General features: G+C 37.5%; 4 protein-coding genes across 7 annotated transcripts; 2 read left to right on the top strand and 2 right to left on the bottom strand.

Moving 5' to 3' along the window:
- Window positions 1–17: 17 nt before the first annotated feature.
- On the bottom strand, window positions 18–1647 carry LOC126799614 (organelle RRM domain-containing protein 2, mitochondrial). The gene is made up of 3 exons (XM_050526852.1): window positions 1464–1647; window positions 618–686; window positions 18–517 (listed from the first exon to the last, which is right to left on the bottom strand). The coding sequence occupies exons 1-3, from the start codon at window positions 1579–1581 to the stop codon at window positions 282–284; spliced, it is 423 nt and encodes a 140-aa protein (XP_050382809.1). The 5' UTR covers window positions 1582–1647; the 3' UTR covers window positions 18–281.
- Window positions 1648–2025: 378 nt separating this feature from the next.
- LOC126797523 (uncharacterized) lies at window positions 2026–8300 on the bottom strand. Of its 4 annotated transcripts, none has more exons than XM_050524157.1 (19): window positions 8010–8300; window positions 7028–7925; window positions 6860–6928; window positions 6582–6780; window positions 6351–6468; window positions 6108–6176; window positions 5916–6000; window positions 5732–5791; window positions 5583–5635; window positions 5323–5501; window positions 4741–4924; window positions 4336–4393; window positions 4169–4225; window positions 3839–4087; window positions 3365–3426; window positions 2949–3005; window positions 2780–2873; window positions 2532–2672; window positions 2026–2420 (listed from the first exon to the last, which is right to left on the bottom strand). In XM_050524157.1, exons 2-19 carry the CDS (start codon window positions 7754–7756, stop codon window positions 2337–2339), a joined length of 2547 nt encoding a protein of 848 aa, XP_050380114.1. In that variant the 5' UTR covers window positions 7757–7925; window positions 8010–8300; the 3' UTR covers window positions 2026–2336. The 4 variants fall into 4 exon arrangements, 3 of the variants coding, with proteins under 3 accessions (XP_050380114.1, XP_050380113.1, XP_050380115.1); XM_050524156.1 differs by having other exon boundaries at window positions 7028–7869; XM_050524158.1 differs by having other exon boundaries at window positions 5916–5997; window positions 7028–7869.
- Window positions 8301–8960: 660 nt separating this feature from the next.
- On the top strand, window positions 8961–9881 carry LOC126796789 (mRNA cap guanine-N7 methyltransferase 1-like). The gene has a single exon (XM_050523515.1). It carries the CDS (start codon window positions 8961–8963, stop codon window positions 9879–9881), a length of 921 nt encoding a protein of 306 aa, XP_050379472.1.
- A 12916-nt stretch (window positions 9882–22797) lies between these two features.
- On the top strand, window positions 22798–24725 carry LOC126801043 (actin-depolymerizing factor 3-like). Its single transcript, XM_050528496.1, has 3 exons — window positions 22798–22898; window positions 23863–24128; window positions 24221–24725. The coding sequence occupies exons 1-3, from the start codon at window positions 22896–22898 to the stop codon at window positions 24369–24371; spliced, it is 420 nt and encodes a 139-aa protein (XP_050384453.1). The 5' UTR covers window positions 22798–22895; the 3' UTR covers window positions 24372–24725.

Raw genomic sequence — 24725 nt, 5'->3', positions numbered from 1 at the left:
TCTGTTGAACAACAAAGTAGCTGAATCGAATTCAATTTGAACAAAAAATAGTGCCGACTTTGATTGTGGTAGTAGACCTTAAGGCCGAAAGGGTTGGCATATAGATTGAAGCATTGGATGAATGGATGTAGTAGTCCCACAGAACAAGGTTACCAAGGTCTCTCCCTGTTCAAATTAATCAAACTTACAAGTTTTTTCACACTAACAAGAACAGCAATGAGGTATAGTGTTTATACTGCCTTCCTTGCAGCACAATGAGATTCACCAAGTAATCTATGCAATCATCCACACCATCCAATAGTCTTGTTTACTTTGTAACCACTATTAGCGGGTTCTTGCTGTGCTTGAGGTGGGGGTCTATACTCCCTAGGCTTGGCAGGGTCAACGAAAATTACCCACCCATCCAGGAACTTGCCGTTCATTCCTTCTTTAGCCTTCTCAGCTTCTTCAATCGATGAGTATGTAATGAAAGCAAACCCCTTTGATCTTCCGGTCTCCCTATCGGTTATCACTTTTGCTGCAGATTTATTAATGCAAGTGCAACACATTAACAACAGAAGCAATCCAAGAAAGGAAGACAATGTAAGAGAAAAGAAACAAGTGACTTCAGTACTTACCGTGTTCAATCTGCCCAAATTCAGAAAACGTCTGTTTAAGTTTTTCATCAGTTGTTAATCTCGAAAGTCCTGTTCGTTGCAAAAGAACAGTTCTGTTTCAAGACTCTTGCATGTGATACAAAAGCAATGCAATGAATAATTGAGTACAATCTTCAGCAGACCTCTAGAAATATTACCCTCTAAAAGAATCTCTCTTCCAATTTTAGTAAAGATGATATAACAGTATCTTAGGATAACATGGGAAGGTTCATGCCTAACAACTTGGGTTGAATGCTCTAACTTTTGGCAGTCTCAAATCCAGTAAGTGTTGGTGTGGCCAAATAACTATGCCAGATTGATAAGGACTAGAATCGGAGGATTCAAAACAGCTTGAAAACCACAAATTTCATAGTTAACAAGTATTTTTTTTCAGTAAACAGATGGCATAAATCTTTACATCAATCAACCAAAAAGTTGGAACCCATTAGTATGAAGATTCTAATCAAGCAAAATTGACAAACCAAAACAGCATAAAATGAACACAGATATGCAAAACTAAACGCTGTGCTTTGATCGAGCCTCTAAATTCAGGACAGCCTGGTTCAAGCACTATAAATACTTAAACAGACAGGCACAAGGATTTGCATTACACACAGATACCTAATGCTCATAAACCACAAAACACGGCTAAACACAGCGCGCATTATATACTGAAATTTTCTGTAAAAGAAACCTATCACAATGATTACCCAATCCAATAAGCAAACCAATCCAGCAAATTCATTCGAATTTTTAGCGGGAAACCACAGGAAGATAAATCATTAAGCAAAAAGGGAATAGAGATAGAAGGAGAAGAAAGAAATGTACCGCTGATGAATAGCTTAGGGGAAGTGAGGGTTGTATTGTGACGAACGGCGGCTAATTGGGACGGAAGAGCAGAGGCTGATCCGCCGAGAACGCGACGGAAGCTAGACATGAACGCCATCTCAGATTATCTGAATTCGATGTTGGGGGGTTTTTGGGGTTAGGGTTTATTAACCATGCAAAGGTTTGGTTGGGTGGCCAACTAGAAAAAGCTGTTAAAAACCCTTTGATAAATCCTTCAGAATCGGAGGTGATTGTTGATTAATTGTTTTTACCTACACGACGCAAAAACGAGACAAAGTCCTGTTCCTTCCTTCCCTTCTGTTTTTGAATGTTACTTCGTTTCTTTTTAACTCGAAGAGATGATCGTATGCCCATGTTCGCTATTGAGGATCCTCATTTGACAAGTGAAGTTGCCATTTTCTGCAAATCCGTCTATAGCCTATACTGTTGCGAACAAAGAGCAAGAACAGCCAAAGAATAAGAAAGAAATCGAAGAATACATTTCTCCGGAGAGGATAAACAGCTCATTAAATTTATTTTCTTACGACAAGAAAAAGTGGATATTTCTTTTTTTCCATTTCCAAAACACACAACATTTCGTGATACATTATCCTGAAATGTAAAAATAACAATAAAGCAAAAAAAAAATGCAGGATGCATGCGTAATAAAAGGTCAGCATGCGCTACTTTTTCTTTTCTTTTTACAAATTTATCTTCTCCTCATTTCCCTACTTATCGAATGCTTCGAAGGAGGGGTAAATCACTTCCAGGAGATATACCAAAGCCTTGAATCACTATCAAAAATAAATAAATAAAAAGGCAACACTTTTCTAAAATCTATCATCGAGAACTTCGGAAGAATTTGACAAGATGTCAATCCATCGCCCCGACCACCTTTTCTAACATTGACGTCCCCATGAAAATCGTCAGCTGAACCTCCTTCATGTATTTTGATAACTGAGACAGCAAAACCAAATTCAACTGTTAGAGAGTCCATTCCACAATTGAAAGGCCAACAGGCCATTCCAACTAGGTAAACCGTGTAAACAACTATCGTGATTCACTTACTTGCTCGTCCCTCATCTTTCGAAATCCAAATTTCCTCGTCCAGATTGACTCAGCTTCCTCAGCAGCTGGTAGAACCAATTTTTCCACTTTCAGGGAAAGGAGTAACATCTCTATACAGGAAAATAATGCTTGGAAATAACCCTATATGAAGAACAGACATATGAGGTCCAACACAAAGAAGCAATTTGTTCTTAAATACTAACATCAACCGGACATGTGAGGATTTCAGAACAGAAATCCGTACTTACTTTTCCTTGATGTTCTCTACTTGTAGCCACAATCGGAAGCTCAGCAACTTCCCTACCAAATATCCTAAGAAGACCGGCAGATACAACAACAGACCTGTTCAAAATACAGATTATCAGAAAACAAGATAGTGAGAACAGAATTAACAATAATACCCGAACTGCAACATACCTCACAGTCAAAACAACACAAAACATTCCTCCAAACTCTTGACCTGAAATATTTCTCCTGAAAGATGCCATGAAAAAAATCGTTACAGAGTTTTTTAGCAGAATTAAAAAAATTGCGCTACCAAAGCTGATTATAGTACACACTAGAATGACCAAAATCAATACACGTACCATCTTGTAAATTTGTCAATTCAATTGGAACAATTGAAATACTTGGGACCAACGGACAAAATATTACTTCAATTTTTTTACAACATTTGTGCTGGAAATTATATCACCAACTCAAATTTTTGAAACCTCACAAGTCTATATGAATAAACTTAACCACAACAGTTAATGTTTATATCTGGACTCGGATAACGAATGCTATACAAGTTTTGCAGATTAATTAGGATGTCATTGGAAAAAAAAACTTACCCATATACCATAACAGGAATCAAGTCACGACCAGATTTCGCAACAATGGGATCAAAGCACTCCCGACAATTAAAAACCCCAACATATAATTAGGGAAACAGTGAAATTATTAACTGTTTAAAGTAGATTTTCTCTGATAACCACACAAGAGGCAACAACATATACGAAGTAGAATTCGGTATATGAAAGCTGAGTCAATCCTTGTAATAGCAAAGATTTAATCTAAGAGTAGCATCTCTGCATCTGAGAGCACGAAAGAACATATACGAAGCATCAACTTAGAGATCCGCACACAGGTGAATCTCTTATTGGGTAATTGCAACTAACATTAGGAAAGAAAAAACAGAAAAAAAAAGAAAAAGAAAAAGAAAAAAAAAACCAAGTCCCAGTTTGTGAAAGAGCATCAATCTACAGAGTGCTTTGGATATTTGACAAAGAGAAGATATAATCAGGGAATACATCACATATACTTACTCGAAAAATTGCAGCAGCACTTGATAAAAACGGTAGATGTTCTGGACAGCGACTTTTTCCGCTAAAAATTCTCCATTGAACATCATCTGCCACTCCATCAATAAATGTACCTCTATCTGCTTGCTTCCTGACTATTGGACCCGACAGTGGAGCTGGAACCCTCTCTGCTTCCTTGAATACTAAATACTTTAAAGAATCAAAAATCCTATTACAGTCACCACAGCAAAACCACTTATCCTTGGGGAGTTCCTGCAGTGAGTGAATGAAAACTAATTATTACCCTAATAACAGAAAAGTACAGTACAAACCATTGCATTATTGAATACTCACTTTTAAGTCGCATAATCCATTGTCCCGTAAACAACCAACATGAAACTCCTTCTCACACTGAAAAAGAAACATATGTGAGATCAACAATGACATAAGTGGTAAAAATAATTGACATAAATCCAAGGTAAATATGAACAGAAGAAAGGAAATGCAAGTCATAGTCATACTTGGTCACAGATTATAACTGTTCGCTCATCAAATATAGCTGTACTGAAGTCATTGCTCCTAATAAAAATAGAATAAACAATTAGCAGTTATACTAAAAATGAGTTTATCAATCAAAGACATCAATTCTCCAGAGCACGCCTACAATCTACATACTTCACTTCCAAGGTAACAAACCAAATAACCAAAAAAAGAAAGTGGTATTCCCAGAAACTGAATGTAGCCATAGCATTATGTTGAAAGAGGTGATGCAGTCAGACTAATTAATCTCATCAAGTTCCTCCACCCTTATGCCCCTTTTTGACCCAACCATTAAAAATCTTGCACTTCCCAAAAAGAATCCTTACTTTATAACAACCTTATATGCACAGAAAAATTAAAGAAATATACAAGCTAGAGCAACACACCTGCAGAGTACGCATCCACCGATTTCAATTTCAGGTGCTTTGAATTCCCGTGTGAGCCGTATGACAATTGGTCTTGCAATACTAGAAGATCCTCCAGCAGCAGTTTTACATGCATTTTCAAAATTATCCCTACAATTTGGACAATGCCAATCACTTTCAGGAATCCACTCTGAATCCAAGCAAGCTGCAATATTGAAGTAATGAGACCCACAAAAGGATAAAGAGTGAGGGAGAGTAAGAAGGAAGCAAGGGTTTTGTGCTTCATAAGTAAGAAAACATGATAATGTCATATGTAGCAAAAACTATACAAAGCCACTAGAAAAAAAATCAATTAAATACTATTACAAGGGAATGACAAAAGAGGTGAAGTATGAAAGGCGTGCTACTGATACTAGCCCAGCCAACATGGTTGGATTGCAAAGACCCTTTGGAATACCACATTGTCTACTTGTGACAAAAGAATTCAAGATAAAATTTCGAGATTTGATGTTGTGACAAAAGCCCAAAAGTAATCACTGATGGGCAATTTTTTAGCAAAAATGAAACTATGTCTAACAATATTATTCAGGAATGAGTCTCAACCTTCATGAAAAGCACGAGGACATCCATCACAAAGAATCATCTTCCCAGAATCACGTCCACATACTGAACACATATCATCACTTACATCACTGGCACCAGTAGTAAGGTTCTGTCCATTGGCCAATGACATGGCTATATCATGAAGTGTCAATCCATTGGATATATAGATATGACGGTAGCTACAAAAACACACGGGTTTTTCACCACATCAGACATTATAAACTAAAATAAACTACAACAGTTAATTGGAAGATACTCACGGTTGTCGCCTTGCGGACATTCCAGCATGAGCTTCAAACTGTGAAGGGCTTATCTGTTCCAAAACAAATAGCACATGTGAGATTAAGGAGAGAGAGGCTACCATAAATGTCTAAATATTTACTATGGTATGGGCGGCTCGGAATTTTACCTCTGTGTTACAGCAATTACAAACGATACCATTTCTGTGCTTGTAGCCTCCAAGTATTCTCTGAAAATAATCATCAAATCGCCAGATTACTAAAATTTGGGTATGGCATGTTCTAAAGCATGTTCTAAAGCCTTAAACAACTTCAAAATGAAAAAAAAGAATAAAAATCTTTCCAACAAAATACCTGTCCTTTCATATAGTATGCCAACTTGGCCCCATCCGGAAGCCCATTTGGCATGAATAGTAGCCGATGAAGATCATTATCCCTACTAAAAACACAAATTACCCAATGGGTAAAAAAAATGATAACATATTGAAACAGCTACTTATAAGAATCCCAAGTGCAAAACGAAAAGAAGAAGCCAGAGAATAATACCTTTTCTTATTGCCACGTCCAGCAGTTTTCTTCTGGTGCATCACGGAGTAAGGAGTATGGAAGCTTGGTCTGCACAACAGATACAGTTTCAGTTTTACCCATGCAAAAGTAGGCACATTTGTCTGCTTTTCACAGAGCTGAATAAACCGATATCAGTGAAATAGAACCTAGAATGCCACATTAAAAAATAAAAGTGAAACATGCAGTGAGGAATAAGAAAATCCTGATTTGCATGGTTCGTACCTGGGAAGTGAATGATGGAATTTAGGGAGCTTGGGCTTCTTAGGAATCCGAGGTACTTTAGGAAGCTTCACAGAATGTCTTATATCCACTTCATCCCCATCAAATCGGTAAAGAGATTCTGCACATTAAAATAAATATATATATTTTTAGATCTTCATCCTGCTTAAGTTTTGAGCAAGTCACTTAGATATCTAATATGCCTGCATACTTCCTGGGTATAGATTTTCTCACCTTTCCAGATCCTGAAGAAGCCTTCATTAATAGCAGAACCAGCAACTGCCTCTATCACTTCATCCAGCTTGTTGAGTGGAGCAGTCTTCAACTCTTGGATGACATTATAAACTGGCTTCCCATTCTCCAAGAAAATGTGATTATTGGGATGGCGAGTTGTGACACCAGCATGCTGCTCAAACTCAAACGCACTGAGTACCTGTTCATATAATGGAACCAATCAGCTATAATCATATTGGAATTAAACTATAAACAAGTTGCACAATGATTAATCTTACATTGGTATAATTGCACGATGAACAGCCACATAAATAACCACCTCCACTTATAATTCCATCTAGCTTCACCTGCCAAGCATAGAATTACTATTCAGCCTATAAAGAAAAGAAAAACTCAAACAACAACCATATCCGATAGATTATATAATTGTCTACCATATAATTTACCTGTGAGCCAGTGGAGATATACTTCACTCGAGCTCCATCAAGAATACCAGTAGCTAGTAGCTTTTTAACATTATTAGGATAGGATTCCGGAACTTTGTTTAAATCCAACTCCTTGGGTGCATATGACCTCTCTCGAAAACCCCAACTTGTATTAGCCATTTCTCGAAAGCTAGTCTCATGCCCACCTCTGTACGGCAAATCATAACCAAACCCATTATGTAGTGTCTGCCTCGGGGAATCATCAAACGACTGGCTCTCGTAATCCTCCTCCTTTCTTTTACTGAACTTAAAAGTAATCTTCCGAATCCCAGATGAGCTAGGCGGCTTAGGAATCTCAACTACAACACGAGTTGTATCACTAGTCTCCGTCTCAACCTGGCCATTATCATTCTCAGCAGGCAGTCCAACACTCAAACTCTCCTCCTCTGAGCTCGAATCCCCCAAACTGGAAGAAGTAACCTCTCCAGACTCTACTTGATTACTATTCACCAACTCCACCGGCTGGCTAGTAATGTCCTGAAAGCTGGAGTTATTCTCTTTGGGAGACACAACAGGATTCGAAACTTCGGAGCGTATATCATCATTCGAAACCTCTTTGGCTTGCTTCTTGTTCGGCAAGGAATCCGGCTCGGTGTCCTCAGCAAGACACTGATGGTCTCGCTTCAATTCAGTTCTCGGAGAGCTCTCAATTTCCACTCCCCCATTTTCCAATCTGTCCTCTTCTCCCATACAACTCCACTCCAAATCCAATACCACTCCCAATCAATACACACTCCTTTGAAACACCAATCGTCTTATACAGCATTCAATTTCAATAAACCATATCGTCCGATGTACAAACCCTAATCCACACCCAGAAATGAATTAATCCTTATCAATTCGATCACAGAATCAACAACTACAACCAAAACCACGCAAATTAAAACAAAAAACCGAAATATATAAACGAAATTCGAAAGGAAAAGGTAGAGAGGAAGCTTACTGATCTAAATCTGAGTCCAGAGATGATCAAATCGAACGAGCCCGACGAATCAGAAGATGGCGAAAAAAAAAAGGTGAGAGAGATCCAGAGGGGAATTCTAACCGTCTAACAGAATCTGGAGAGTAGAAAGATCTGGAAATTTTGAGATGGAGAGAGAAATAGAGGGAGTGAGATCAGAAGAAGTGAAAATTTAAAGCGGGATGAGGGAAAGGGTTAGGGTTTTTCAATTCTGTTCCAGCCCGAGAGCGGCAAAATAGCGAAACGAAAAGCTTGGCTCGCGCTCAGATTCAACTTTTGAGGGAACAACAACACTGAGAGACTATCTCTCCCTCCTTTTATTTATTTATTTCAGGAAAACACACAACTTTGGAAGACACGAGAAGGCAGGTCCATGGGCCCGAACACCTGGCCTACCACATTAGGCCAAGTGGCTGGAGGGAACTGTCACCTCGAGGACACGTGTGATGGTGGCGTGGTTACCACTCCCGCGGTTTTTTTATTAGTTTTCGGATATTACATCATGGGTTGATTTTGGACCGCCTGATGGTCCAGGTGGCGGCATCCCAGGGATTGTGGAGACCGATGGTGGCGCCAGGAGTGAATTCGTAACCGCAACTGTCATTCGCCGCCGGGAAAGTACGGTGAAGCACGTGATTTGCACGCTTCCAGTGTCCCTACGCTGAAGGTGTATTCACCACGCACCGTTTCCTTTATCCAATAGGATTTAGGAATCACTAACCGACTCTATACGCGTTGATTATAAATAGGACCCTGATCGACAAATGGCTATATCCAATCTTCAGTTCCTCCGATTTCTTTCCTTTCTCGGCGAACCAATCCGATTCTGCAAACCCTTTTGAACAGTTCCTCTTCTCTTTCTTTCTATCTAAGTGTAAACCATTCCATTCCGATCAGATCACCCCATTTTCTTTCTTTCTCTGCAAACTAGCCATGAACCGACGGTACGGCTCGTCATCAACCTCTGTTGATGCTGCAAGAACGGTTGCAAATCACTACAGCGCCAGGAGAAACCAAACTTTTGAAGAACGAGAAGTGAGCCCGATCGTTCATTTGAGAAAACTTAACAACTGGATCAAGAGCGTCTTAATTCAGCTCTACGCTCACCGTGGGGATGTTGTTCTTGATCTAGGATGTGGCAAGGGGGGTGATCTCTACAAATGGGACAAGGCCGGAATCACGTACTACGTTGGCATTGATATTGCTCAAGGTTCTATTCAAGATTGCCATGCCCGATACACCAATGCACGGTTCCGGTTCCCTGCACGGCTTATATGTGGAGACATTGCAGAAATGCGACTCGATCAAGCCCTAGCAGATGAGCTACCCTTCGATATTTGCAGTTGCCAGTTCGCATTGCACTATTCATGGACCACGGAAGCGCGTGCGAGAAGAGCCATAGCTAATATTTCGGCAACACTTCGCCCGGGGGGAACTTGCATTGGAACTATACCAGACGCTAATGTGATAATCAGAAAGCTGAGAGAGACTCGAGGATTGTGCTTCGGAAATAGTGTTTATTCTGTGAGATTTGATGAAGAATTTTCTGAAAAGAAATTCAAGTCGTCAAGCCCCTTTGGTATCCAGTACATGTTTCACCTAGAAGGCGTTGTGGACTGCCCTGAAAGCCTCGTTCCATTCGATGTATTCGAGTCATTGGTAAAAGAGTATGACATGGAGTTAGTTTTTGTGAAGAACTTTCATGAGTTTGTGCACCATTATATGAAGCTACCGAAGTATAAGGAGATGAGGACTATAGGTGTATTAGGTGGTCAGAGTACAATTTCAGAAGATGAGTGGGAAGTAGCATACTTGTACTTGTCCTTTGTCGTGAGGAAGCGAGGCCAATGTTAAAAAAGAAAAGTGAAGAATCAATTTTTGTAATATTGAAACAATGTATGATCTCAACCTACATGTTATATTTGCTGTCTTATTATTCGGTAACCGATACAATTTCCTGCTGAAGTTCTTTAAAAGACTCTACTTCTGGTTCACAGATCTAAGTCTATTCTAGCTAGTTTAAAGGTCACATATTTGCAAAGATCCTACACCGCGATAATAAATTGATCCGCATACAGTAAAAGCAGTCAATACAACAAAAACATAAGCAGATCGAAAACTAGTTAAGAAATATGTTATATTTTCATTCATTTCCTTGAGCGCTCCAGCCAGGTTTGAAGGGTTAGCAAAGCTAGCAAATCCAAAGCAGGGTAGTCCTCGTCTCTGACAACCTAGATGCAGAAATAACATAGGCACATAAGAATTCTTACTTTCAACCATAAAATAAAAACTAGATCGAGTCCATGATAGAAACTAGAATAAGCACAATATAGTAGCTAGGAACACAGTGCACAAGAACTGAACAGGGGTTACAAGTCTGAGTGTGAACATATATCCTTTGCCAGTGTGTAATGTAGAAGAACATAGAAATGCAAAAACTGAAAGGGGTGACTTCTTATCATTCAAACTAATAACGTTTAGGCTATGTGATCACAAAAGAAATGCCTGAATAGTTCATAACTTAGAAATCCTTGTTTGGGAAAATGGTTTCTACATGCATGTCAACATTCTTTTTAGGTTCTATATTACTGTTGCACTGCTTTTCCATTTTGAAAGTAATCAGGTGTATGCTTATGCTTGTGGCAGGTACCTGGAAGACCTGGAAGCAAGTATAAAATTTAGTAGAAGTATTCCAACCCCCTATATTGCTATATTGTGCCACCGTGTTCCAAGTGAAAATGCACAAATGCAAATGCTAGTATAGTTTAAGTCAATAAAATTCATCAAGGAAACATATAGCTGGTTTTAATCCTAAATTTAGCTCAGTCGCCTTAGGAAAAAAAAATTGAGAAGCTAGTTTGTAATTATAGCCTCTGAACTTCGAAAAGCAGTTTGATATAACATCAAGAAAATATATTACTCTAAAGATCAAACAAAAATTTCATCTAGATTCATGAGAAGCTAGCCACTAGTTTCAGGTAATAAGTGGTCACACAATTACCATACATGACACAAGCAACTCCTGAAGCTAAGATTGAGAAGACAAGTCTATGTTTAGGTACCTCCCCAAGGTGATGCTGGTATAGGTCTGTTCGGTAATATGCAGTCGACATCAAGAACTTGGGTAATATGAATTACAAAGACTGCAAAACAATAACAAAGGGCCTCAGCTGATGTATGATATATTGTTCAATGAGATGAGCCACTATAGTGCAAGAGCCAAATACATATGCAACTTTCACATACACTTTTCCCTGACTATATGATTCAATCTGTGCCACAATTACATCGAGTATTCAGACCCAAACATTGTATCCATGAAACAGAAAAGTACAGTCAGAGGAAATGTTAACGAGCAGGTGTGGTTGGAGTTTGATAAAAATCTAATTCGAAAACTGATATGTTCCGAGTACTATAATAAGCTAACCAGGAACAATAAATCTCACCTCAACAATGTCTCCATTCAAGTTGAGTTTGTGGTTTTTATTATAATAAACATAGGCAGAAAACTTATTTCTAACATTACAGGCTTTGTCATCTGCCAGCATAAGCAATAATTCTCTCATCAGGTATTCCAAGTCGCTTAACCATCCCTTAAATCAAAAGGAAAAGTACGTAACTATCTACTTGTGAAAAGAAAAAAATATCACCCAGGAGGAGAGGAACTTGTGCATACCTGTACAAGGATAGAGTATTGCCCATATGTTGCTAACTAAACCTGAAAGGAAAAAAAAATTGGAATAGATATTGTCATTCAATAAAACTATCAAAGCTTGAGTACATTGCAACTCACTTTATTTGTACTATCTCAGTATAATTCTTAACTAATATAGGAGTGGAATAGAATAACCCTATGTCTTAGTACCAGTTTGATTTGTTAAAATAATGTTTAAGCAAAAGTACTGATGCAGAACAAAAGACGAATTATCCCTGGTTTACTTCCTGTTGAATTATCATACTAAGTTGTCACTGCCTCTGTGTACCTTGCAGACAAGGAGGTGGCTCCAACATGATGTTTGGTGTGTTTAGCTTGATTTAGGATTTTAGAGAAAGTTGGTTTGATATTACTGCTGCTACTTTTGCTAAATCAAGGAGAGCATACTTTAGCTCCAGATTTAGTGGGATTTTTTTCTTGTAAAGTTTAGTTGTTGGTTCTATATAATGTAGATTGAAGCTGTGTAAATCACACAATTCAATACAAAGAGTTTAAATTTTGGCTTGAATCTGTCTCCATATTTCTTCATGGTATCAGAGCAGGACCTTTTCTAAGCCCGTCTTTTTTATTCTTCATTCCGCAAATTTTATTTGCATCTATTTCTCTTTAAGCTATGGCTAGAGATTCTTCCACCTCAAGTTCCAGTAGCAATCCAGGCAGCAATCCAAGCAGTGGAAATCTCTCTATTGTTGCTGGAACACTGTCTGCTGGAACTATGTCACCAGTTATGTCTGAAGCTGATTCCAACACAAGCAGCAAACTAGTTTCTGTTTTGTTGAATGAATTCAACTATCTCAGATGGTCCAATGGCTGTCACACTAGCATTAGGAGGCAGACAAAGGCTTGTTTAATCCGGGGAACCATCACAGCACCAGCAGCAAGTGAGCCAGATTGTGATGGTTGGTTAAGCAAGGATCTGTTGGTAAGAGCATGGATTCTCAACCCTATGGAACCTCATATCCAAGAAATTTTTCAATATTGCACTTCTGCTCTAGATTTATGGCAATCATTGCTACATATGTATGAAAATCAAAATAATGCTGCACGTGTCTATCAATTGATGCAAGAAATTGCTAAGATTAAACAAGGTGAAAAGTGAAAACTCATTCATTCAGCATCTAGGTTGTCTTAAGTCAAGTGGAATGAGCTCAGTCTTTATAGACCTCAGACCACTGACAACACTATTTTGCTCAAGAGAGCAGATGAGGACAAGGTTTTTCAGCTGCTTGGAAGCCTTGGTTCTCAGCATGAAGATTTGAGAAGTCACCTGCTGATGAATACTGATTTGCCAACTTTCTCAAATGTCTGCACCATTATTCGAAGAGAGGAAGTACGCAGAAAAGTGATGAAGGTTGAATTCAAGGCAAGCAGTTCTGAATCTAGAGTTTTTGCTGCAAATCAGAGACCTAATGGTGGTTTCAAGGGAAAGAAAGCTGATTGGAAGTGTGCTCACTGTGGTTCTTCCACTCATCAGGAGGAAACTTGCTGGATATTGCATCCAGAACTCAAGCCAAAATTTGAAAAAGACCAAAAATCTTTTTCAAATAATTATAACAGTAACATCAAACCAACTTTCCCTAAATCAAGCTAAACACACCAAACACCATGTTGGAGCCACCTCCTTGTCTGCAAGGTACAAGGAGGCAGTGACAACTTAGTATGATAATTCGACACTTCCCTCAGCACTGAATTTATGTGGATACAGAGGCTTTATTGAACACTGCCCAGCAGCCAAGTAGCTGGCAATTGCACAAATTTAATTACAGTTCCTAACCAACTTTGCTCCCAAAACTAGAAAATCACATGAAGCATATCTTGCACTTCTCTTCTTTTGCATTGGCATTGTTTATAGTGCACTAGTTGACATGAACTTGAATACAAGCAACTAAACATGAACCGGAAACCAAGACCTTCCAAGTTTCAAATGAACCGAAATTTTACATCTTCAACAATTAAAGCAAGCAACATTTGACAAGGGTATATCGTTCACATCCAAAATCTAACACATGGGCATCACTAATTCACTATCACGTAAGGAACAGTAAATACGGATTGATCATTGTAAAATGAAGCTGGAATTACCAGAAGCGAGAGGTGCAGACCAGAACAGCAAATTGTTGGGTGCGTAGTGGTGAAGAAGGAGACCCAAATCCGTTGCCGAACTCAGCATGCAAAGTACATACATAATTGGTGGTCGTTCGGCGTTAGCCGTCACAACGTTGCCATGGGAGCAGAGAAGCTGGTTGTAGACTTTGCGTGAAAATAAACTACTCAATTGGTCATTAAAACAGAATAGTTTTAAAACTATGCAAGATGTAAAATAATGGTGGAGAAGTCATTTGATGATTTGCATATAATTCAGTGGGAAATTGCTAACTTGTGTCCTTCTGATGACTTGCTTTCCAGAGATAGTGTTGCCAATGTTCAAGTTCATGAGGCTCTTTTGCTTCAAGAGAAATTTTTATGTGATAAATCAAAGATAAAATGGCTTATTGAAAGTGACCAAAACTCTTATTTCTTTCATGCAATGGTTAAAGTCCGACATCTTTATTCCTAATCTCGTGACTACTGAGGATAATGTTATGTTAACAGCCATTCCCACATCTGAGAAAATATTTCAGACTATGTGTTTCATGGATCATAATAGTTCTCCTGGTCCAGATGGTTTTGGTGGAATTTTTTTAATGAAGTGTTGGTCAGTTGTTGGTGCAGAAGTAGTCCAAGTTGTTCAGAGTTTTTTTAATACTGGATACATTCTTCCCCACTTCAATTCCAATTTAATGATCTTGATTCCTAAAGTCCTTGGAACAGACACCGTAATGCAATTGCGTCCTATTGCTATGGCGAATTTTATTTTCAAGCTTATCCCAAAGATTTTAGCTGGCCATTTGGGAAGTATTGATACTCAGATTATTTCACCTAACCAAAGTGCTTTTCTTAGAGGCCACACTATTGCAAGCCCTATTATATTGACTTCAGAATGCATTAACCTCCTGGATCATAATTGTAAGGGCGGTAACATTGCAATTAAGTTTGATGTGCAAAAGGCATTTGACACGCTTGATTGAGGTTTCTTACTTCGGGTTTTGAAGGCTTTTAGTTTTTCAGATCTTTTTTGTAACTGGATTAAAGCAATTTTGAGGTCTGCACACTTATCAATTTTAGTTAATGGTGAGATTGAATGGTTTTTTCCTTGTTCTCGTGGTGCTCGCCAAGGAAATCTTTTGTCACCTATTCTCTTTTGTCTTGCGGAAGAGGTTTTAAGTAGAGGTCTCACTAAGCTGGCTGAGGATGGACTTATTGATTTACTGTCAGCTCCTCTTGGTATTACTCAACCCTCACATGTTCTATTTGCATATGACATTATGGTTTTTATGCGGGGTACCAAGAGATCTTTGAATAATCTAATGAAGTTTATGGAGGAATAAGGCTTGAATTCAGGGCAAAGAGTCAATAAAATCTAAATCGCTTGTGTTCCTTGGGACATATGCTCATTGTAGATGCTTTATTATCTGGAAAATTTTGGGTGTCAAGCAGGGGTCTCTTCCATTCACATACCTTGGGGTTCCGATTTTCCAGGGACGTCCCAAGATGGTGTATTTTCAGGTTATTACATATAGAGTGAGATGCAAGTTGTCCTCTTGGAAAGGTTCTCTGTTGTCGCATGCGGGTAGGTTATAACTTATTCAGTCAGTGATTCAAGGCATTTTGATTTATAGTTTTCAAATTTATGAGTGGCCGACTGGTTTACTTCATGACCTTCAATCTTGGATCAGGAATTTTTTTTTGTGAACTGGAGACCCTTTGAAAATAGGCATGTCTCTTGTTGCTTGGCGTCATTGTTGTAAACTCAAAGAGGAATGAGGCTTGGAGTTACGTGATCTATTTAGGCTAATCGTGTTATTCTAATAAAGAGATGTTAGGAGATGCTCTTTTCTTTCTCTACAGCCTCTATTTTGCTTATAGCTCGTTTTTTGAAAGATGATTTCCAACCTATAAAGTCTTACAAGAGATCTTCAGTCTGGTTGGGTCTCAAAAAAGTTTGGCCAATGTTTTTAAATTCTTTGCATTTGAGTGTTGGTGATGATAAAATGATATATTTTTGGCAAGATAATTGGTTGGGTGAGCCTCTTGCTACTAGTGTTGGAGTAAGTGGCTCTATTCTACTTCATGCTAAGGTGAATGATGTTATTGTTGATTCTCATTGGGTTCTCCCACCAGATTTTATTTCTTCATTCTCTCGAGCAGCAGAAAAAATTGAGCGCATTGTTATGTCTGATGCAGACACATCTGACTCTCTTTTATGGCCGCACTCCTCCTCAAGAATTCTGACGACAAAAGAAGATTTTGTTTTCTACTCAAATCATGGAGAGCATAAAGATTGGGGTAAAGTGATATGGAGTAAAGTAATTCAACCCCGCAAAACTCTTGTTGTTTGGAAGGCTCTTCATGGACGTTTACTAACTGATGATGTTTTACAACAGTGATGTTTTTCACTTCTATCTCGTTGCTCCTTTTGTGAAAGTCATGCGGAATCGGGTACACATCTTCTTTTGCATTGTTCTGAAATTGTGGCTTTATGGAAATTAGTTTGCCTTCTATTTTCTCATTCATTCTCGCCTTGGGATACCCTTGATGAAGTGTTTAATGGTGTTGGTATTTAAGCGTTCCCAAAACCTAAACATCAACTTTGGTTTCTAGTCTCCTGTAATCTAATTTGGTTTATTTGAATCACTAGGAATCCGGTGCGTTTCGAATGTAAGATTTTTAATGTGTTTGAAGCCCAACGTCATCTTTGGAATTGTTCAGAGAGTCTGATATGCATTCTTTTATCCTTACAAGAAACATCATGAGATGTCTATTTTTTCTATTCTTGGTATCTCACAACTGTTTGCCAATGCTACCAGCTTCATCCCGTCTTTTGATTAAAGGTTTATTAGCTTAGAGTTTGCTATTTACTAGAGGTTTTTATATCTATGGTTTTGTATGTGTGGTTGTACACATGTCAGATTGAACTTTTATTTATCCTCTTTATTGGAGTTTATCAGACATATGAGATCAAATTTTTTGCCTCACTCCTTTATTAAATAAATAAACAAAGTTTTAAAAAAAAAGTCAATAGGTTCATCGAACTAACTAGCTACAGAAAACAAAAAAATAAATAAACAAAAGTAAAAGGTAAAGTCTATCCACAAGATTCATGTGGATCTGAAACTCGTACCGAAGGTTCCAAGTACTATGCGCGCACCCACCCACGCCTCATACCCTCATTATTATTGTTCCATCAAATCAAATCACATGAATTCTTACCAAATATGTTTATATTAGACAAATTACAGATTTTAATCTCAAAATATTATTAATTTTCTCTCTTTTTATAACTTTATTTCACAATTAATACAAACATTTTTCTTTCAAAGGGATAATACAAACATTACATTAAAAGACCACTCCTACATTAAAAGATTAAAAAAAATCTTTCTCATATTGTTTATATGAGACGAGATGTTCGGTTTTGAAGGAAAGTTTTTGCAGCCACCAATGCTTTTCCACACAATGAGATGATTGAGATCACAAGGAACCTAGTACTCCTTAGTCTTTACAAATATCATTACACATTTTTCATTCATTTGTAAGCGAACACTGAGTAGTCATATAAGTACGTAATAAAAATAGATCTGTTAAAATAAAAAATAGATACAATTTCTAAATTAGAGAATCAGAGAATTTACTTACGATTATCAACCTTGTACTCGACTAATAACACTACATGCAATGTAATTATTTTTACACAAGTCATCTCGCAACGTTACTATCTTTTTACGTGATGTTCACTTAAAGAATTAACCTGAATTGATGCAAAGACAATTACAACCCTCCAAGATAAGAATCAATTTAGTGATATTCCATTTCTACCAACCTCCTCATTGGGACGAGGGGGGTAATGATGTGATTGCAAGAGTTGGATAACCTTCCCATTTAACCCAACCTAACAGCTTTTAACCCATTCCCTCACTATATAAACCAGTCAACACCTTGTGCTCTCTTCTTATACCTAACTAGCTCAGACAACACCACTATCACTATATACTAATACTCTCCTCCTCCTCCGTTACCTTCTGCTTCTTATCCCGAACAATCATGTCTCAGAGGCCAAATCGCCACCAGAGAAGGCCATCCCAGAGCATGTTCATGGCCCCGGACTTCCTCTTATCCGAAGATGTCGTGGCTGGAGACAAGGTGGCCGCTGCTGCAGAAGGTGCACCAACCAACCAGGCTCCGCCATCCCATCTGATCTCCCCTCCTCTTCCGCCGTCCTTGGAGGCAGCGAAAACAGGGTCCGAGAATGCCAAGGAGAGCAAGTCAACAGCGATAGACGCAGCCAATAACTAGGAGAACCAAATACTGTAATTTGGTCATGGAAAAATCTTATGTGTTTTCGTTTTATGTCAATCGGTGTTGGTTATGTGTTTGCCATGGAAAATGTGGATGTCTCAGATATTGAGCATTTTTTCATGATCCGGAAAATTGAGGAAACAAAATCGTTGATGGGAAGATATTTTCTTTGATCTTAATTTACGTGTTCTTGTGGTTCTTGTTCCTGCGTATATAATTCATATTCATCTGAGTTAATGCTTTGTTTTTGATTAAAAGGATACTCTGGGATCCAATGTATGCCATAAATTATTGCTTACAATATGGCATTATGGCTTGGTTGGATCCAATGTCGCGTATGGCGATCGTATGTCAAAATATAGATTAGAGATGCTCGATTTACTCCTAGAAAATACTTTCTTCTGATTCAGCTTTGATGGTAGATTGATTTTTCACTTTACCTTTTTTCTTATTTATTGCAAAATCAATTGTTATATCCAAAGTTGAAAAATATATGGTTAATTTCACCGGTCTCTTTTTCTAACGAAGTCGAAAAACTGTCTTATATGTGTATTGCTAATGTTTTTATTTATTGTGACAAGATTTCAACTATATTAAACTGCGTGAACTACATTGTATTGTATTGTATATCTAACTTTGTAATAATTCAATATATACGTGTCCAACAACATTGATTCTTATAAAAAGGGATAATATTCTATAAGCTTCTACTTTGTATATTTGGAAATTGGGATTTAGGAGGAGAAATTTAACTGGTGAGGGCTCTAAAAAGAGTGGGGAGGGTTGAATTGGGGAATGAGCATATGCAAGGAGAGTTGCAGGCTTTGCTGCAAATGTAAGGAGAGTTGTTGTGGTGTAATTTACGACTGAGATATCAGTGTGATCGACTGTTTTGGATTATAATTTGGGTTGGGAACATGGTAGTGACTTTTACATTGGTGATGGTTGACTCTGTAGTGGTAGATGATGGGCAGATGGGTTTGGAATACCTAATTATTAGTGCTAGTTTCTAGAAATCTGTTTCATTCTTTTATTTGGAACTCAGAACTTTTTTTTTTCTAATCACAATTTTGATGCAATGATATTCACAAAATTTATAGCCTTGAGTGTGCATTATGATGTTTTCGGCTGTTAACTTATGTGTATGTTAAAAGACTTTAATGAAATATTAACGAATAAATCTAAACAAAGCAATAACATAATTTGAAGATCGTTAACAAGCACCTCATTATTTTGCTTGAAATATATATTACTTGAAACAAACGAATATATCTTGCACTTAATAGAGTCAATCTAATGGAAGCATGCTAAGCTATAAGTAGGGCAGACGTTGAATTGATACTCCTGGTAATATAATATCTATCGTTCGAACCTTAGCTTATGAAAAACTCTCATTGGAGAGGGGTCACTCATACCTATATTGCTCAACAACTCCAAAGTGGTAGCTCACTCGGCCACTATTTTACTAACAAAAAAAAGATATCCTACTAATTTTCTCATGTGTGATGAGTTTTGATTGTTAATTGGTTACTAATTTTTACTGCATAAATAATTACTATAGGAGTGTAATACGTGTGTATGTGTTTTATTTAATAAATAGTACGTGAGAAATTGTATATACACTCAATTAATATCTTAATACACATTTTTATTGTCTTTTTTCTTAACTTATATTAGTAAATGGTGTGTATTAAGAGTTTAACAGGTGTATATAAAATTTCTCAAGGTACGTGCATGTTAATATCTCCTTCCTTGTGTCGACCGTTGGGCATTGGTCGACCTGACCCAGCAGAGGAATGGCCCCATAATGTTGGATAAGCATGGAGTAATATGTGGTCCATTTCAGAAACACGTACACAATAAGATCGTACTTGGGTTCTTCACTTCATGCTTTTCCTTAAATACATAAACCAGCTTTTCCAGTTTCTTGGAGCATCTTGGACAATCTGAGTCTTCATTAAAGCTTTGGTGTTTTCTTGGACTCACTATTTTGAGTCCTTTCAATCCTTTATTGATCATCTTCTCACCCCAACAGTTGTAATGTTAAAAGATCGAACTGTTTGTTTTTCGAATTATTTGATCCATTGCTATATTTTGTTTTTGGAAATGAATTTGATCCATTGCTAAGAATCAAATAATTGACAAACAAATGTGGCATTGCCCGATGGTCGATCACCAAAGAGTTGGTTAACAGTCTCATTGAAAATGGAAGGATCGATTGACACGAGTTAGCAAGCAGGCTGAGTTGTTTTCACGTATAACTCATCACGATCTGATGTTTAATTCGTTGAGCGATGAAAACAAATACGAATTGAACGGCATACGAAATTATCAATACCGATTGAGTCAACAACTAAGCGTGGAGCACTATTTGGTTCAAATTAGCATGATTGCTACACTTTAGAAGTACACTCAACTCCTTCATAATTAAATACCTATTGTGGTCACAATAAGAGAAATCAACGAGCTAAGAAACCGTGGTCTCCATGATAACCCCTCCCTCCTTAGCCAAACAATGTACTACGTATTAATGAGATTGATATCTTCTTCAAATACAAATCACACTCAAGACTCGATTATAAAAATGTACGTACATGCTACAACAATTGCATATTGATGGCAAGTATATAAGTGGCACTAATAGATTTGTGACAAGCTTCTCCTAGCCCTTGCCACACCACCTATCCACACGTCATAATGATTACGAACAGCTACATTAGTCTATATCCATTCATACTTGAGGGTCCTCAAGATTTATGGTCGGCAAAACATGCATATGCTTTACAAAATGTTCATGAACAATGACATTTCCGATCATATATATAACAAGTCAACAACGTTCACAAAATAAAGCCCAACTAATTTACTCTAGAGTAAATCAGTGAATCAGAGAACCAACATTTTGTACCCCAATTAATGATCATAAGGATTTGTATAGTACGAGTAGTTGGTACTTGATTAAGGTTCGTATAAATAGGACAACCAAAATAAGAGAAAAATAGGAGATCCAGACTTGGCAATAGAATGGAATAATGGAGAACACTTGTGCGCCTCAGGAAAAGGACCTAGAGAACGAGTGGATCATGTGGAAGAATGTGATTATGTGCAGGTCCATAATTTCCCCCTTTTTTTCTTTTTCTTTCAAATTTATTTCTTAAAAGGTAGAATGTTAGTACATAGCCGATTAATAATTCAAAGTTACATCTTAAAAGTGGTTGCGTTGTATCGACGCTTAAAAGAATCTCATTGGACCACACGCCCTTTCTTTTCCATGCTAATTTTATTTCTTCGATATTAGAGTTGGCAAATTGTTCAAAAATATCAGGGAAATAATGCCTGAATCAAACAATTACAGTGCATCAACGACCAAAATATCCAAGCAACTTGTTTACTGAGCTTACTACCAGCTCAGCCAAACCCTCTCTATCCAAATTATTGTACAATACTGACATTTCCAACAAAAGAAGACTTTACAATCACACAGGTTATCATATTATACATTTTATATATATTCGAATTCCAAAAGCAAGTAAGACCACAAAATCAAATAATTTGTACACATTTTTAGGAGATATGATAACCTAATTTCTCAACTAATTTTCTTTTAGTTATTGAATGTATACAATATAGTCTCACAATACAGTCTCTTGTGGATTGTCTTAAAACAACCATGTAATGTGTTGCTACCTTAATGTCATGTTGATAGCGAGATTATTGTAAAATCTCAAAGTAGTAGCATAAATATCACTTAATATTATGATCCACAAATCCTAATTTTGCGGCTATAGGTTAATAGGTTATGAGGCCGCTTCTGGTAGCATCTGGACACAACAAGATCTCTAGACTCATTCTAGACGTGCTTGCGAATGATTGTATCCCTTAAGCTTAAAGTTTTTAATGAACCACAAAATTTTAATTATGACTTAACAAGTAAATATTTACTATATCTAAATCAAAAGTTAAAGTTCTAAAGAATGAGTAAAGACTTTAGCGACTTACTTCATTAAGATAATAATTCACGATGCTAAAAAAATGTGATGTTTTCTTACACACCACTTTGAGTTATTATATGATATTCTCATATAACCAGACTCATGAGCTCTAAAATGTTCCCATTAATTTGACGTTTAAATCTATATAACCATTTTATCAAATGGAAAAGAGAAACACTAGTTGTGATAATTTTGTTGTAATTACATTCATTGGAACTAGACGAGACTAACATGCCACGAGACTACACAATAAAAGGAGGAGCTCTGGAAAAACCAGTTCCACTATATATATTTCAAAATCAATCAACCAAATCACTCTTCAATATGTAAAGATGATGATATCTCACATGCTTGAGCAGTTCAGTCATTATTACCAGACTATTTATGTTCTATTTTTTTTTTCGATATTCGGACAATGCTTATCAAAATGTTATTCTCTAGAAAAAAAATATCAAAAATATGTGTGGTGTGCAGCGGCTCAAGCCGTGATGAGCAATCGGAGTCAATCAGCTGGCTCTAGCCTTTCACGGGACAGGTTGCCGCACAAGACGTGGCTGCACGCCATTGGCTCAATCATCTATTACACGCTCATCTGTCATACGACCTCCTCCACGTTATTACTCCCTCTGGCGTTCACCGAGCCCTCATATATAAAGCCCCCTTCTTTTACATTTTTCCATTTCTGCAAGTCGTCGTCATCGGAGAACAGAAACCCCTATATCCTCTCCACCTCCTACTCCGTCGCTCCTCGGCTGAACCCCGAAAATGGTGAGTCTACTATTTTTCTCCGATCGGTTTTTCTTTTTATGACTCTTAATCTATTTTAGCTGCTGAGAAAAGCTGAGACTAATAGCTCTCCGATTTCGAACTTTGTGCTCCGATTGAGATGACTAAGGTTGGAAATGGATGATCGGATTCGAGTTTTGGACGGTGTAGGTCGATCTGTGGTCGATCTGGTGGTTAGAACTGAGTTGGATGGAATGGATAGCTCGGTTACTGTTTGTATATGAGTCTTTAGCTTCCAGATCTGTTATGACTGTGGTATTGTTTTTGATGATGAACGTTTTGATCTTGATTCGTGCTGGACTATCGTTTTGTATACTGTATGTGGTAGTTTTAGGAGCAAAGGTTATAATACTATGCTGGTTTGGCTATATTGTGGATCTGGTGTGTATAGCAGAGGTGTTGATATGGTTCGTGGTAGCTTTTATTGTCCAGGTTTTACTTGGCAGTGAGATAGGTTATGCGTCGATCTGTTATTTTAGATGATGGATGCATATGCATGTAGTTTTAGTCCATGGGTTTTGGTTACGGAATAAGTCTGATCAAAAATGAATAACACAGATCACTAATTTGTTCTCTTGTTATATTTTGATGCGTGTATATGTAATATATAGTTAGAGGGGGTTGCTACAAATATGGATGTGGTATATTCATTGTTTCTTTAGTGCGTTTTAGGGTAGGGCATTGTAAGGAACACAGGCGAAAGCTTTAATTTTCATTTTGTGGCATAAAATCTTCTCCAATTAAAATCTACAGATATAAATTTTACCTACATGTAATGCAAATTGGACATGGACCGGGTTTAATTAATCTCTCTCTCATATGTTGATTATTATTGAAATATTCTTTACTTGTCTTGTGTTTTTTTAATTGTCCAGTGGTTTTTTTATTTAAATATGGTTCTGCTGTACAAGTGGGACTTACAATGTTACTTTCTTGCAATTCACAGGCCAATGCAGCATCTGGTATGGCTGTGCACGATGAGTGCAAGTTGAAGTTTCTGGAGCTCAAGACAAAAAGGGCCTACCGATCAATAGTGTTCAAGATTGAGGAGAAACAAAAGCAAGTCATTGTGGAAGCAACTGGTGATCCTGCACAAACCTATGAAGCTTTCACAGATAGCCTTCCTTCTGATGAATGCCGTTATGCAATTTTTGATTTTGATTTTCTTACACCAGAGGGTGTCCCAAAAAGCCGGATATTCTTCATCGCATGGTAGATCTCATTTCTTAACTTGTAAATCACTTTCGGCTGTATTTATTACTTCTTTTGTTTCATTTAATTAAGGCATTTGCTTTTTCATGAAGGTCTCCCGATACATCAAGGGTGAGGAACAAGATGATCTACGCGAGCTCAAAGGACAGATTCAAGAGAGAGCTTGATGGAATTCAGATCGAGTTGCAGGCAACTGATCCATCTGAGATTCACCTTGATGTCATCAAGAGCCGTGCCAGCTAAATATATAACATAGGATATCTGGTTGGGATTTCTTCCTTTCAGCCTATGTTACTTGAGTGGAATGTTTATACATTGTGGAATGGCGACTTGGCTAATGATGACATCAGTTTCCAAGTTATGTCGTTGTTTCTTATTCGTTTTGAACAAGTGTCCCTGGTTTGTCGTATATCTTATGATATGTTATGTTATAGAACCTATATGTTTGAGTGGCTGCTTTGGTAGTTCTATGTCAACAAAAACTAATATGTAGTTGGTTGTGGGGGTTTAGGACGACACCTTACCTCATGTTATGTGTTGTATATGACCCTTGTCATTTTACCTTGGATCATTATAAAGGATCATGCTTTTATGACC

Source organism: Argentina anserina, chromosome 6, assembly GCF_933775445.1.
Source record: "Argentina anserina chromosome 6, drPotAnse1.1, whole genome shotgun sequence".
NCBI classification, from domain to species: Eukaryota; Viridiplantae; Streptophyta; class Magnoliopsida; order Rosales; family Rosaceae; genus Argentina; species Argentina anserina.
Note: the sequence above shows the minus strand (reverse complement) of the source record. Positions and strands in the feature narration are given on the sequence as shown.